Source organism: Fistularia commersonii, chromosome 9, assembly GCF_037954325.1.
Source record: "Fistularia commersonii isolate RoL2024-O1a breed Wild chromosome 9, RoL_Fcom_v1.0, whole genome shotgun sequence".
Taxonomy (NCBI): Eukaryota; Metazoa; Chordata; class Actinopteri; order Syngnathiformes; family Fistulariidae; genus Fistularia; species Fistularia commersonii.
In genome coordinates, this window is record NC_141292.1 from 7,028,778 (window position 1) to 7,045,946 (window position 17,169).

Genomic DNA, 17,169 nt, shown 5'->3' on the forward strand with positions numbered 1-17,169 from the left:
GGTTTCATCTCCAATCATTACACCACTGCTGCTCACTGAGTCTAAATTGAATATTCAACTGTCAATAAATTACACCTATTTCTTATAATTTTCCACCTTGTGTTAACAAGTTTTGTTAAAACTTGTAATTGTGGGATGGTTACAACTTTTAAAAGTTGTGACCATGGGAATCATTGCCACTGATTTATACAAGGAATATACAACATGGGCAACACTGGCTTGGTCTTTAGTTTTTTCAATGGGAAAAACGTAAAACAAACAATGAAAATATCAGCTTTCTACTCGTACTGGAATTGCAGTGGGACAAATGCTTATCGTCCTAGGAGACATCATTATACTGTATACTACATCAATTCACATTCATATTTTCACTTGCACCATTAACATATGAAAGCAATGGTGTTCCCAAATAGTGTATTTAACGCAATATTTTTAATTAAAAAATTGGCTACAAGTCACCCTAATCAGCATACTGACTTATAAAGTTACAAAGTAGGTCTCACCATGGCTGCTGGGCTCCTCTGTGGACTTGTCACTCTCTCCATCTGCCTGTCCGTCTGCATCTTGCTCCGCGTGCTGCAAACTAAGCTTATGGCACACCTCAAAGGCCTGGCCAACAGTCCGGACAATACGCATGGCCTGCACCTGACAGAGAGAGGGGAATTCAGCGATAAGCTGAACGCATATCTTCCTGCAAAACACAGATTACCCTCCCTGTCTGATTAGAGATGACTAAATCAGTCGACCTTGGATCAACAACAAATCAAGTGAAAAAAGAGAGAATTCTTTGCTTCACTTCTCGTTAAAGAAGAGTGATATTTCCAGACCTCTGAGCTAAGAAAGCATTTAATTGCAGTGATCGCAGATATACAGATACCTCTTGCAGCCTGAAGCTGATATTGGATGTGCTTGAGCAGCTTGAATCATTGCACCCGTGCGTATCTGCTTTGTATTCATTGCAGGATTTGTAGTGCTTCGCCACCGCATATCAGCAATGCCATGGCAAGTTTAATTTATGATTAAATCTAGAACTGGAATCAATTAGCTAAGCTGACAAATGTGGAAATTAATTGCTACATTAAGGATAAAATTCATAACCAGACCATCTATTAGGTGAGATGACGCATATTTAAGGGTAGTGTACTTAACATTTTAAGTACTTGGATGTTGGTATTAAATCAAGAAGCAACCCTGGTGACATGTTTTGATAAGTAAAAGACTTAAAGCCTTAGGTAAAATGGACAACCGCTTCTTGGTTATTGGCTTATCTTATGTAAACACATTCAAATGCTGCTGTACTTAAAAAATTGGTACATTATCTTCTTCTCAGAAGTCGGTCTCTGCCAGGAATGGTAAGTACTGACATGCACAAAACATTGTGCCCAAGAGTGTAATAATGATGAACATGTCTGCATCTGTAGTCAGAGTTTTGCAAGCTGAGACTTCTTAATCCTCTGCTCATTTCCCACTTCAGGAGATGTATGGACAGATTCAAATTGTACCTTCTTCTTGGATTTGAAGACATTGCATCTGAATGAATTACTGGAACCATCTCTTGCGATGTAACTGAAGATCTTTAAGTCTTGGGAATCATGTGACACATAGAAAATCCTGAGGATACAAGATATTCCTTTATTAGTCCCACAGTGGGGAAATATACAACATGATGAACACCACCCAAATCCAGCAAGTGATAATGACAAGTAGATATAGATGACATGTTGCAGTTTTATGTAATGTGAGTTTGATTCCTCGAACATTTTCTGCTTGAAAATTTTGTTCGAAGCCAAGAATATAATATGAAACGGTATCAGTTGGGGGCTGGCCGATACAGTAATACAAACTGTATGGTATTTGAATTTTGTATTGTTTTACACAATTTTCAATGCTAAAAATTGTGATAAAATGTCCTCCGTAAATTAATTTGACAAGGAAATCAAATGGTTGATTCAATCAGTCACACTTAAAAGTGAGCTCTTTAATGATTTGAAAAACATAGCATAAAAGGAATTATTAATTTTTTTTTTCAAAGATTTGCAGTGAATTATTTGAACAATCTTATTATTTCACCGTAATATTAGCCATAAGTATTTACCTTAAAGTCAGCATCAAATTCTCTAAGCATGACCAGGAAAGTAATAAGGCACAAGATGTGAAAAAATTAAACAGTAGTGAATACTGAGAGCGGGTATTTCAGACTGTCAAAAATAGACACTTTAATGTATGGGAACATATTCACGTTCAGCTACTCGTGCAAGCTATAAATTATTCATTATGCTGTTTTACAAATATAACTGTAATGGACAAAGTACATTCATGCACATTAATCCAGACCCACCAAGCCTCAGCTTCATCTATAGTATCTAAGTAGCTGCATAGCATTTCTACAGGGAGACACACAGTGTGTCTTATCTCTTGCACACTCGCCGTAATTACATTAGGGGAAGCAAGGCACACATATTGCTTCCAGACCGGACTACTATCTGACAGTTTTTATTAGTGGATGAAATTAGTGGTATAAGCTTTTATTCACACATTACATTTAAGAGATTAAGAGAAATGACTGACCTGTAAATGGGGTCGTGCATAATCAACATCTTGCTCTCATCCCAGGCCCACTCTCTTCTCTGTGGATTAGACAAAAAGCTCATTTACGGACTACAGATCTAAATCAACATTCTTGCTTACTTGGGCATGTTTACAGTTTGAACTTTATATTATATTAATCAACATGTCCGTATGAAACAAAATACTGTATGTGGCATACATGAATATGTTAAACTATGTGTGGGTAGCAGCTACATATCAAAAAACGCATGATACAACCTTGTTAGCTTGAGAAGTCAAATTTGTAAGGCAAGAATAAATAGATGTATGTGTGTATGAAAAAAGCACAACAAAAGTGTACCTATAACAGTATTGAAAAAAAGAGAATTAAGGTATATTTAATAAAAATCCTGTCTAAATTGTAATTTAAATCATACCTATATTTCATATTGACAGTGAAGAGCAGTGAAGCTCAGTTTGATTTCCTTTTGTCATCAAACATTTTAATTTAAAACAAAAACAAACAAACAGAAAGAAAACTCATTATCCTGCGGAAGTGCTTAATCTGAGTGTTTTGTTGAATGGGATTTTCTCTGCAAAATCAGATGTCAGATGTGAATATGCTGAGAAATGTAGTTGTGACATATTATTTTCCATTACATTCACCTCAGCGTCTTTACTCTGAAGGCAAGAGTAGGTCACATTTCTGTCTTTCTTTTGAGAATATATACATTACAGTGCCTCACCTTCTGTTTCTTCCTCAGGATCACCTTTACTCCGTCTACAGAAACAACCATGCTGACTTTCTTCTTCTTGATGTTTTTGGCCTTGAATTCAAACTAAGATCACAGATGAAAAAAGAGCATATAAAATCAGTGTTTTCAAGAGAATGCAGGGTTTTTATTCTATATTTCTTTCATCCACAGAATGAAGTTAGGAAAAGAGAGAACATTGAAAAGCTCTATTCTTTCAAAAGTATCAAATTACATGAATTGTCATTGAAACTGGCATTACTGAATTAGTCAGTTTTACAACTATTTCTCAATTTAATACAGATTTGGCACCTTTGTCAGAAAACAACTGTGAACCCCTGAATTAAGTCATTTAAAATATTTACACTTTTATACTTGATGTTTTTCCTTATCTTAATGTAGCATTGAAACCATGGTTGCATTCATGCAGTCACGGTGAATGGACATGCACACACAAACACACACACACACACACACACCCTCGTACACTATACCACATCTTCACTGTACAGAGTGACCTAACTGTGTGTCCTGGTGCACATTTGGCAAGTTGACAGCATGAAGTTCACACATACGAGCAATCTATCAGCATTAAAACACAGTCTGCCCTGAACTTTAATATATCAACATCTTTAATAGCCTGGGGTTTCAAAGTATGAGAACAGATATTGTAGATAAGCTAATGAAAGGCTTCTCCTCCAGATACCTGCAGAATATCTTAGAGACAACACAGTAGTTGTAGGTAATAGAAGATGGAGTATCATGATTATCTGAAGGACAGTGTATCATCAAATCTGCTAAGATATGGGAAACCATTTAACATTTTTGGCATAGGTATATTAACCGAAAGTGACTCTTTTTAGTTATGGTAATTTCGTTGTATCAAATTAGCCAAAATTAACAAAAATAGTTAATTTTTTTTTCATTTTAAAGACCCATGACTCTCTGGAAAGAAAAAGTAAATCTATATGTGTATATCACATTTTACTGAATTTCCTGTGGGATCAATCAAGTATTTCTGATTCTGATTTGCAGTACATATAAGATAATATAAGACCTATTATCAGAGCACATTTATGTCAGGCAAAGTTTCATTTGATGGCAGTTTTCAGAGCAGCACAAGATTATTATAAAGTGGAAAGTATAAGTAGTAAAACTATAAAACATAAATATTGCACTAAATAGCTGTAGATTAAGGTAGCATATGCCACGTTTTACAACATAATAACACATTCTCCAGATCTAAAACCCATAACCAGCTAAATTTTATTCTACCTTTAATTGGCTCTGGTTCAGGGTGTAAAAGATTGCCAATTAAATCTCATTTAATGATCACTGAATTAGAATGGTCTACTGATCTCCGATCACATATACTTAATTAATTCATACATTATCAATCCCTCATTGGGAAATTCGTTCTCTGTATTTAACCCATCATGAACGGGCCATCAGCAGTTGGCTGCCATCCATCAGTGCTAGAGGAGCAGTTAGGGGTTCAGTGCCTTGTTCAACACTGAACACCCTGAAAATTACAACTAATAAGAGTGATATTGCAGAGCTCAGGGGACAGAAAATTATCATATGACCATTTATAGGTCCCTGATGAATTGCTGATGTGGTTTCACCCCCTTTTCCATGCATCTGAATTATACAACAATATTTAAGTGAAAGGTTTAGGTTATCTGAGTTTATCCCTGTCCTGTTTGCTGAGTGGTACATAACATCTGTCTCTGTCCTGAATGACTAATATGTTTCCAGCTAGTCAGCTGGTCAGGCCCGCTGCAGAGGAACTAAGCAAGTGTGGCACGTCGACTCAAATTAGAATCACTTTAAACATGAAACAGGGTTCAACTCCTGTTGGCGACCAAAGCCTATGATATTACTTTTAGAGGTCAATTCAAACGGAGCTTGCAGGGATTTGTGACGTTGATGTGGCAAAAATTGGTGTGTGTATATAAAGACATAAAAATAAAAAATCCTCCAAATTCTTCTCCTTTATTTTGTAGTTAGTGATAATAAAGAATACGTTTAAATAAAAAAGGACAAAAAGAAAAAAAAATCTGATTACGTTGCAGTGCAGCTAGTGCACACAGCAAATCGAATTCTTCAGAAAAGAGGTAAAGAAACAGGTTGAAGCAGGTTGGAATGGGTGGAGAAAAGTGTCAGGTGTACTATGCGATAGAAGACTATCAGCCAGAATGAAAGGAAAGGTGTACAAGGCAGTGGTGAGCCCGGGGATGCTATAAGGTTTAGAAACAATGCCGAAAGACAGGAGCCAGGGCTGGAGGTCTCAGTGATAAAGATGTTGAGATTCTCTGAGAGTGGGGTAGGGTCTTTGGGTAGGATCAGGAATGATTCCATCAGAGGGACAGCAGTTTAGATGTTTTGGAGAGAACGTCAGAGAAGCCAGACTGAGATGTCTCAGTCATATACAGAGGAGGGATAGTGAATACAGTATATTAGTAGACCGATGCTGGAATTGGAGCTGCCAGGCAGGAGGTCTGAAGGAAGACCAAAGAGAAGATTTACGAACGTAGTGAGAGAGGATATGAAGGTCGTTGGTGTGAGAGAGGAGGATGCAGAGAACAGGGTTAGATCAGGGGTGTCAATCTCATTTTGGTCCGGGGGCCACTTACGGCCTAATTTGATGCCAAGGGGGCCAGGCCAGTAAAATCATTACCTAGAAGTAACACTAAGTCCAAAAGTTTTCCTATATTTTAGTGTAAAGGAGGTAAACAGGTAAATTATATAAGAAATTATACGTAATGAACTGTTCCTCTAAAAAAATACATGATGAATTGATATTAAAAAAGAATTGATGACACCCTAAAAACATTGTTGAGTTAAAAGAGAAAATCTTGTCACTGTGGGAAAATTTGCAAATAAATTTATTAGAAAATTGATTGGTTGCATGTGTAAGAGGAGGTATAATTTTTACAAGGCTATTCTGGTTATTAAATCAATCTTTTTAATTTTGCCCGTTTTTGTGGTTTTATAGAAATAAGAAAAGAAAAGATCATTTTAACAATGTCACTCGACAGTTTTTCATCAAAAAATCATTTTGTTTTCAAATTTTAAAGCAAAAAATAGATTCCAAAGTTACTTTTTCTTTTTTACCTTCCTTTTTTTTTTTTTTTTTTTTTTTTAAACCCCCTGTATCAAACCCCCAGATGCATCTGAGAAAAAATGCGCGACAAGGGAGCCACAAAATATTGTTCCGAGGGCCGAAATTGGCTTGCAGGCCGCGAATCTGAGGCCCCTGGGTTAGATGGAGAAGGTTGATTCGCTATGGCAACCCCTGAAGGGAAAAGCCCAAAGGAAAGAAGGAGAATCTGAAATGATGCAATCTAGAAATATTACAAAAAATAGAAAGTGGTAATGAGATAAAATGAGAGTAGGAGTGTGTTTTAAAAAATATATATTTTACTCAAAAGTCCATCAATAAATAACACCAAGATACAACAAAATGTATGAGAATAGAACTTCTAGAAACACTGGAAGATGTTTTTAAGATTGAGCTGAGAAGATGACAATGTCTTCCTCCATTGAGATGCTCAGGAGTTCAGCAACTGAGGAACTCAATCCTAAAAGTCTGGTCATGTTTGGGGAAAAGACATGCAGAAGAACTGAGAAGAAGTCCAAAATGACTGATGATCTCAGAATATGACTCATCAGGAACCAGTCATTACTAATACAGCCAAGAAATCTTCAAACCAATTTCAAAAAGTCACTGGCAAAGAAAGGAGACAAGGAAGGATAAGAGAGGCCTGTACTCCCCAGGATTAGTCAAGAGCCTGAAAGCAGCGTCCTGATTTAGTCGTAGATCGCCGTTTTTCTTCTGACTCAGCCCTGAACACGCGGATCTGAAGAGGTTCAAACAAGAGAAGAGGGAGTTTTTTCACAGTTGGCAGCGGATACAGACAACCTAATTTCTGCTTGTAAACTGAAGCTGGCAGCAACATGACTGGACACCAGTACATATTGGAACCAGTCAGCGCAGAGGAGGGTGTGCAATACTGGCGGAGCAGTAGGACCACACACTTGTATCTCAGATTTGGCATCATCAAGCAGGAGAAGTTCTTAGGTGTAGTGGCTGCGCATAGAATTCAGCCAGCAAGGACTGAACACGATACAAGTTATGCTGTTGAGCCACAAGTGTCATGAGATTTTATGAAAGTTTTTTAGGAAATCACCTTAAAACTAACAATATAAAGGGTAAAGTTTAGTCTGATGAGGATGTAAAAAAATGATGAAAACTGTGAAGAAATGATGTTCTTATTAGCTCAGTACCTCAGCTATCAGATTTATTTGTCATATGGACAACGCAGTCACCAATGCAATGAAAAATTAAATCCATGCAAAATAAAAGCATAGTATCAAAATATAATTACAATAGAAATATTAAGATGAGTTACAAAAAAGGGCCTATATACTGTACATATGCGACGTCCAGGGCCAAAATTAAGAGAGCAAACATTTACAGTCTCAAGTTAAGGAGCCCAACAGCCTGGTGGTAAAAACTGTCTTTCAGTGTTTTGGACTCTGAAATTGTTAATTTGTCATTTTAGGAAAATCTTAAAGCACACATTTTTCACTTCATGTTCCGATTCACAAGAGAAATGAAAAGGCATCAAATCACTAGCTACTGTATTCCCAAAGTTTCATTAAAAATTGAAATACATTTCAGTATTTGAATAAAAAGACCGTCAGTCAAACAAACTGATCTTTCCTCTATGTGCTAAAATAACAAGACGCAAGGCAAACTTTTTTCCCCACTTGGATGAATAAATAAAGGTAAGAGAGGACATGTCAGTATGGATACAAAGCAAAGGTAACAAGACAAAGAAGGTGAGAGAACAGATGAGGAGATAGGAGGAGACAGAGGGAAAAGAATAGAGGAGACAGTTGCAGTTGGGTGATGAACTCCAGCAAAGTTTGACCTTTCAGTCCAGATAGATAAAACTGCAACCGCCAAATTAGTTGGGAATTATGGCCGATTAATGACCCTAGGAACAAAACATTGTTGTTAAATTAGTAATACCTGAAATTATTTTTTAAAATGTCTGGACAATGATGCAGTGTCAGATTTGCTGAGTCTGAGTGCCTGTGAGACGTCTTTGAATCTTATTTGAAGAAGTCTCCACGGGAGGACTCTATCAATTCTGTTGTCCTCTTCAGTTTTGGGAAATTTTTAAATTCTTATAATCCCATCTGTGATCTGCAACCTGAATATGGGCAGCGGTCTGATATGGTGACGCTGGTCCTGGTCAAACACTTATAATAAGATGATTAACCCTTTGGGTTGCCTTATTTAAACAAACAAACAAACAAACAAACAAACAAACAAACAAACAAACAAAACTGAGGAAGATTTAACTTCGTTAACCTAGTTTAAATTCAACCACATTATTGATCGATTGTTTGATGCAACTTTTCTGCCCCTGTCTATTTGAAACGCTCTTCTCCCGCTGCCCTGGATCCATGGTGATTAAAGTTTCAGCCTCTAATTATAAAGGGCTGAGTCCTGAGAGAGCTGATTAAACAGAGAATAGGTTTAGAGCGGGAGAAGAGAAGGAGAGAGACCACAGAGAGGGAGAGCGACACTAGCCGGGGTTTCAAGAGGAGAGGAATTGCGAACTGCTGCAAAGCGAATTAATATGTGATGGTGAGATGAAAAGAGTGTCAGTGAAAACATGAAGCAAGCCGTAAACTTGATTTTCATCCCATTGCAGGGCTTTGGTGCATGCTCTGTTGTGTATTATGAGACGAAGTAATCTGAAGAAACGCAATTAAAAAGAAAAAAAAAAATTGGGGGGCATAAATGTGCCAGATTTCAACCCGAAAAATAAAATGTGACTGAATGGTGGAGTAAAATGAAAGGCCATTTTGAAGAGTCACACCTCATCCAAGTACCATCTAAAATTCAAATGTTTATGTGTTCTTTCAAAAGTGAACGTGTCACTTCTCGGCCCATGCAAACACACATGCACACTACAGTTTTAAAAATTGTGCAACCATATGTATTACATTTGAGTTTGTATAATTCAAATTGAAGTCAGGTCTTCCATCATAGGTATGCAAGTCCAAGCTCTCACTACTTAATCTGAGTCTCTCTAGTGCTTCACTTCTCCAAGGGAAATTACATCATAGCAGTAATGTTAAGGGAAACAAGAATCCTTACAAACCTGTCCTTAGAGGAACTGAAATAATAATACATAATACACATAGCGATATTCACACAGAGACACTCATTTACTGAGTGAATACAACATTTCAGAGATGTTAAACTTTAAAACAAACTTCATCTAATGTTCTATAGCCATATTGTGACTGGTGGAAGTTAGTAAGATCAGCATGAACAGGATATTGTATCACTTATTATCACGACATATAGTGAGTGGAATATTTTAGTGACTACATACTAAATTATAATTAAGAGCTCTCAGAGAAATAATTGTTACCATGAAGACTAACAGCTCCTCTAGAGTAACAGAAGTATTATTCTAGAATGATGCCTCTGTAACACATGGTTGCTATCCATCTGTGGACAGCATGTTAGTCCCTGATGAGTTTCCATCATTAAAAAGTGATTGTAGTTGGCTTTGCTCATAGGGTATCATTCATCCCAAAAAAGGGAAAAAGTGCTCTAAAACTGTCAAACCAAATTCTGCTGCCTCAGCCCAGTCAGATGTTACTTATAAAAAGTGGATGTCTCCTTATCTTCTCTCTTGTACTTAGTTTACTCAAAGTTAAACCCAGAAATATTTTGACAGTGACACAATCTTCATGATTTGGGCTCTGCATGCCACCACATTGGATTTGAAACAAGTACAACCAAAATACATGCTCAATTGGGTTGAGATCTGGTGATTGACTCGGCCATTGCAGAATATTCCACTTCTTTGCTTTAAAACACTGAGCTGTTCCAATTCTTCTCCAAATTTTCTTCTTCCCATCATTCTGTTACAGGTTGATCTTAGTCTTATCTGTGCAAAGTGCTGTTCCAGAACTGGCCTGGCTTCTTCAGGTTTTTTTTGGCAAAGTCAATTCTGGCTTTTTTATTTTTGAGGCTGGTTAATGGCTTGCACCTTGCTGTGAATCCTTTGCATTTACTGTCATGAAGTCTTCTATTTATGGTAGACTCAGATACTGATACACCTACTTCCTGGAGAGTGTTCTTCACTTGTGTGGATGTTGTAGGGGTTTTTCTTCACAATGGAAAGGATTTTGCGATCATTCACCCCTGTTGTCTTCCGAGGACGTCCTGCACTTTAATCCCATATTGATTATATAATCATAAAACATATATATATAAAATATGTTTTCGTAAACAGCTAAAATAACAAAACTGTCATCGGTCAAATATTTCTGGGCCAAACTGTATGTTTTCAAGCAGCAAACTTTATATATTCAATGCCATGATAGTAATGTCGTTTATAATGAAATAATAGTAATGTGTGATGAGATGGGCAAGCAGACCCCACTAGGCAATAATGAATCAGGCCAAAAATGCAGAAGCAGAGGAGAGTTGCCTGTAAAATGTTTTATAAGTCTCCAATACAAATAGAGAAAAACTATGCAGCAAAGGTAAATGCAGAGAACAAGTAGTAGCAGAAAATGTAAAAGGCAAAATCAAAACAAACGTTTCTCCTTGACATACGACTTGATGGACCTACAAATAGGCGGCGGTCAGCACCATTACCACATAAAAGGGGGAACACATAATCAACACAAACAACAGCATAAAAGGCTATGAAGTATTAAATGTATATTTCGATAATACTTAAACAGCAGCCTTCCACCAAGGATATTAAAATGTGACACATTTCTGTTATGTATGTGCCGGCATGCATAGGTAAAAAACATTAGTCCACAACAGTGTAACTCCAAATTGCTGAAGAAAAAGCAGGATATTTTCCCCAAAATCAACAAGAAATTACCCTTAACTAAGCAAGATTCTCCCTAAAAAACAGCTAAAATAATTCCCAAATGTCATAAGGATTTTTCAACATTTAAAGGAAAACTGTCAATGACATGATCTGAGAGTGTGATGAAGTTGGGTGAATTCAGCAGCGCTTCAGTAAAGGTGGAATTCAGCTACTTATCACTGTTCTGGAAAAAAAAAAAAAGACAACTAAATTTCTCATATTTGGATTCTCACAAGTCTTACAATGCCTCTGCAGAGAAGACACTGTGTCTCGATAGGAGTCGGGCTTCTGAAGCTTGTGATATTTATTTTGTCTCTTATTACGCTGCCCTTGCAAACACTATTCTTATTTCCAACGGGTTGCAGAGAGGGATGCCTGATGAGCCATGAATGCTTATGACACGCATAGATGCGCACAGGCAATGATCAATTATTCAATGCTTGAACAATATGGCAATATTCTGCATTGAAAGCATGTCTTTCTCTGGTTTTACAATCAATCACTGATGACTGCACCTCAGAAGTATACTCACGCTCCGCACATGGTTACAACTAATAAATTATTCCTGAACTCTGCCTGTAAATTCCATAAGCTCAACAGGAAAGGATGATTTTGAAAAAAAAAAAAAAGATTTTCTCTGAACTATTTCCCTGGCTTGTCAAAAGTCTCTTAGCATGTCCTGAGGGAGCCCAAGGGATCACGTGTCCTGAGCTCTTAATTGTTTGTTCCACTGGTGACAGCAAAACCACAACAATGCAAGTGCATTTAAAGCTTCAATATTTCAAGGGACTTTCAGAAAGCAAAGAAATAATAAAAGTTTCATTCTTTGCATGAAGTTGCAAAAACCCACTTTGCTTCACCAGGATGTTGGCTAAAAGTATGAATTATGAAAGAGATACAGAGTTCCGTGCGAATGTTATGACATTATGTGAGTTAAGGTGTTTCCTGGAAATACTGCATTTGTTTATTATCTAATTTAACGTGGCAAGTTCAACACACACACACACACACACACACACACACACACACACACACACACACACACACACACACACACACACCCTATGATGTGTTTCATTTTCCCCAACAAGAGAACTCTATCTCTGGAGCCCAATTCCAAGATGTAACAACGTCAAATTTCCAGTTCATTAACTATTATTTTGCTTAGATATACTTTTAGGGGTTGATTTTGGATTCTAAGCATAGCTTATTATACACACAGGTAAAATATGTGGATCACATGTCATAGGAAAGGGTGGCTGAAGCCAACTATTTATACCAAAACAAGAATCAAACAGCCAAACAAGCAATAAAACAACAACAGCAAACTGCTGACTGCTTTGTCCACATTACAAACACATTAAAACTCTTAAATAAAATACAAATAAATTGAAAATTATTTTGGTTCATAAAGGTCAACATGTGCTGTACAAAATGCAATATTGAAAGACTGGCATAGCTATTGTGGTTTACTTTTACTTTTTAGTTGACATCTTGCACATTATATATCTTTTATGGAATGTCTTGTTGAATTTTTATGACAAGGTTCTGTTATTTTTTCGAGATGATTTTATCCTTTTTGTTAATGTTCCCAGTTACTGATACTGAAATTAATCACATTATTTGTTGAGGAAAAATTAAGCAATATAATAAAAACAAATTCACAAGTGAACACTACAAAAAAAACAAACATTTCATGAACTAAAAATAACCCGGAAGGCATAAACAAGATTTTCAATCTGAATTGAAAATCAGATCGATTACAATTCTATATATAAGTTACCATTTATATATTTAAAAGTCTGATGTAATACCCCAGCTCTTGCTCAAAATGTTTCAAGAGTAAAGATCAGCATATATCCACATCACTAGATGCCTCAAAGTACTTAAGGAGGACCTCCAGGGAATTTAAAATTGACAAGGAGTGTAATACAACTAGCTGTTTGCAGTCATTGTGGGAAATAAATTATATTGAAGATACTACAAAAACATCGGCCTCTGAAAGTTGCACGGCATCTTGACGAAAAGCCAAGCCCCCCTTTTTTGTGCAGCTTAAAGCAAATTTAAAAATGCTTCAAATGAAAGGTTAAACGATTTAATTTGTGGGTAGTTTGAATGAGTGAATAAAGAACCAAGATTTATTTGGGTTTGACAGTTCAAATCATGGAATGAGAAGTCCTAGACTACCCCCACTCCCCTTCAAAGATCCCAAAAAGTAGTGGAATGCGGGGTGTATTGTGGGTCACTGATGCTCCCCGTTGTACAACTGAACCAATACACAAGTCCACAATAGGGCCTATAGATTGCAACCTAGCAACCACTTCATTAAAATTCCCAGGATTTGGGGACTTCCAGAGAATTTGTCTTTTTTTGGCCTTACAAAGAAATGCCTGTTGGATACACAACTGAGCCAAAAACAGACTGTGCTACATTAGCTGCAAACTCAATTTAAATTTCAATAATGGGTTGATGTTTATTTTTTTCAGATGGAAAATCTGTTCGCTTCGTCTCTTTGGCGACCAAGCAACTGCATCTATAAGTATCAAGTTGGTTTAATAATTAACTGAACCCCTTTTCAGTTCACTCTGTGAGGAGTATTTTTCAGCCTAACAGGCAAGACAGAGAGAAACTGCAGGGAGGCCTGCAGTAAACGACCACATCTCATCATTAGTCAGCAGGAGTGCGTGTGTGTGCGAGAAATTACCTTGAGAATTGCCATAGACAACAACCTTAATAAGACGCAGGCTGGAGTTTGTGTGGAAGAAGAATAAGTTAAATCGGTAGCTGAGATGAATTAAAATGGCGCATTTCAATGCGTCCTGGTGTTTTTTGTGCCTACGTGAGTGCAGATACCGTGGATTAGAGTCCTGGCTTCCAGTCTGTTGGCAGTCTGCTCCATAGACAGGCTGCTAACAAGAAGCAGCTTGCTTAAAGAGCCGCCTGGCAACCTTTCCTCGATGACGTGCATTTTATGTGAGCATTTCTGTTGTGCCTTTGTTGCTTCAAAACTAACTAGTACTATGTGAGAGCTTCTCAGCATGTTAAAATCATCCTTTCAGTCCTCTGGAGGCCACTTGTCTGGCTTGATACCTGGAATTCAAATTACTCAATGCACAGAGGTAAGTGGATGAATTGCAGTCATGTTTCACAGCCTGACTCTCGTTTCTCGGTAAAGGAATAATCATCCAGTGAGGAATGATGATTAATAAGCTGGCACCACAAATGAAACTGACAGGGTTGTTGATGGTAGAGGATGAGAAATGGTAAAGAAACATGGAAGGGCAGCTGTGGCTCTGTTAGAACAGTGGACTAAATGCTGGTTATCTGAGTCCCAGCTATTCCTGTCTAGATGTCAAAGTGTCTTTTGGCTAGACTAAACTACTGGCTGTTCAAATGGTCCTCTTAATGACTTGCATGGCAACTCTGCCACTGTCAACATGCGGTTGTGTGAGTGAATTGGTGAATGTTGTCTGGTGTAATGCACTCTGAAACCACATGATGTGAAAGCTTGGTATATGTTAACTATATACCAAATGAACAAATAAATAAATGAATAATTCTCCAGATGTCAAATTTATGATATGGCATTTTTATACTGTATAATAAATAAGGCAGCTGTGTTAGAATGATGCAAAGTGAAAAATAAGCAGTTGAGAAGCCATGATAAAGTAACATTTACCTGATTTACTGTTTTATATTGATGAAATTTTGGAGGCTCTATTTACATCTTTCTACCTTGGAGCGGGGATAGAAATTGTAAGTGCAAAAAAAGATAATGATCTTAAGCAAAGCCTTTTGTTTTTCATATCTATGGCTTAGGAACAAAGAGCAATACCTCTCCATAACAAACAATACAGACATCACCTGGACAATATCCAAATAGCTAATCTTGATATAGGGTAGTGGATGAAAGTGCTTTCACAGGGCGTCCAGGGAACTTTACGAATCCATTAGAGCCCGCACTGGGTGAATAATGTGTGATAGACACAGTAATAACAATGAAAAGAGATGGCATTTCATTTAATTTGAACCCTAATTGAATAATAACTGTGTTGATGTTTTTTATAATTCAAAGTCATTCGAACAATAATGTCACTTTAAAGTGTGGATTTATCAGATTTAATGTAGACGCATTATTGAATATTTTGCCGTTCAAATCAATGCTGATTCAAGCAAAAATAATAATAATTAAAAGAAACAACAGAGGAGCAATTTTGGAGCTAAAACACCTGTCTGTTATCATTGAGCTGAGCCAAATTACTTGGCTCACTATATAGAAATTCTCGTCACTATTTTCTAGACAGACTTCTTTCATTACTCACACTGTGAGTGTGTTTATGCAGGCTGCCAGACAGAACTGATCAATCCTGGCCCACATTACACATCTGCTGTACCAATGCAGGGAAAGAATCAAAGCTCTCAGACTCTGGGCAACAATTGCAAGACACCATGTGGTGTATTTAATTGGTCATCATCAAAATGAATCTGTCCATGGAGCCAAATTAGAGAAGCAAGATCAGAAAGAGCAGCCACCAGGGATGATTACACTAAATGTAATGAGGGAGCTTTAACTTTAAAACCCTTGGAGAGGAAATCAACTACTCTTGATGCAGCATTTCAGACAGGTTCATGCAGCCATTCCTCTAGACTATGCCCTTGCAGTGAGATTGTACCCACGCCTGAGCGACTCCCTGACAGTGAAAGGACAGCCAATAGAGCTGACGCGGGCTACTCTGAGGTAGTCACATTGGGGCATGGAGGAGATACAGAGGAACAAACTGAGCGTGGCAAACACTCAGTCAAGGTATGGTAGGTGTAGGGGCAGGATATATGGACAATATCACCCCTCCTCACATATACACACACAAATAATGTGCACAAATGAATGGTGTATGCTAGAACTGCATGTTAATCACAAAAAAAAAAAAAAACATTAGATCTGGTATGACTTCATATTAATAAGAAATTTAATCTCACTTTAACTGAAATGCCAATAAATGGATTCTGAATACAATGATTACAGGATCACTGAATTAATTTTATTAATCATTACAATAACCCCAAAATGGTTATTTAGTCTGGGGGCTGTGATTTAACTTATTTTAAAACATAACACATCCAAAATACAAAGTTAATAAACCATGAGTCATATCATCCCTGCCTGAGACACACACACACACACACACACACACACACACACACACACACACACACACACACACACACACACACACACACACACACACACACACACACACACACAAATAAACAATGAAAAAAACATGCTGTGAAACCAGCAAAGAAGAACACCAAAACCAAAACCAGAAACCAAAAAGAAGAACTCAAAAGACATCCTCAGAATTGTTTTCTAAGTAAGTACATCAGGAAAAGAATGATGGCTCTGGTAAATGCAGAGTACAGTCAACTGTATATCTTTCTTGGATTATTGTTTATGCAGCCATTTTCTCTCGATGAAGGTTAACTAGCCGGATAGAACAATGATGATGCAGTTTGTTCTAAGAGTTATAAAAAATGTCAAAATCTGGTTTTAGAAATTAAGGTATGAACAAAGATGTAAACCTGGCCAATGCATTTACAGTCTCAAATGAGTTTTGCTAATATGTCAATGTTAGTGGCATTATTAAGTGTATTAATGAGTCATATTTTTGGGTTTATGACAACAAGTACTTTTCACAAGCATTCCAATAAAAATGGAATTAAACTACTCCATTAAATCACCGCCACATACATTTTATTTTTGCTACATATTTGGAATATGACTTCTATGAGTCTTCTATACATTGCTTCCTCTGTGAAATACTTACATTTCTGACATTAATTTGTAAATATTTTGCAGGGTTATAGCTATGAATGTGGACCAGTATGCAGTCTAAGACATAAAATTACACACCAGAGCATCTGCAGAAAGAGGTTAATGCTGT

At 37.0% G+C, this 17,169-nt stretch overlaps 1 protein-coding gene across 1 annotated transcript in view; it reads right to left on the reverse strand.

Moving 5' to 3' along the window:
- Positions 1–17,169, reverse strand: part of LOC147231091 (carboxyl-terminal PDZ ligand of neuronal nitric oxide synthase protein) — a 58,508-nt gene that overhangs the window by 25,008 nt on the left and 16,331 nt on the right. Inside the window, exons 3-6 of the mRNA XM_086152216.1 lie at positions 3,294–3,386; positions 2,569–2,627; positions 1,503–1,611; positions 504–645 (exon numbers count right to left, since the gene is read on the reverse strand). Coding sequence (XP_086008342.1) covers positions 504–645; positions 1,503–1,611; positions 2,569–2,627; positions 3,294–3,386 — 403 coding nt within the window. The remainder of the gene's footprint in view (positions 1–503; positions 646–1,502; positions 1,612–2,568; positions 2,628–3,293; positions 3,387–17,169) is intronic.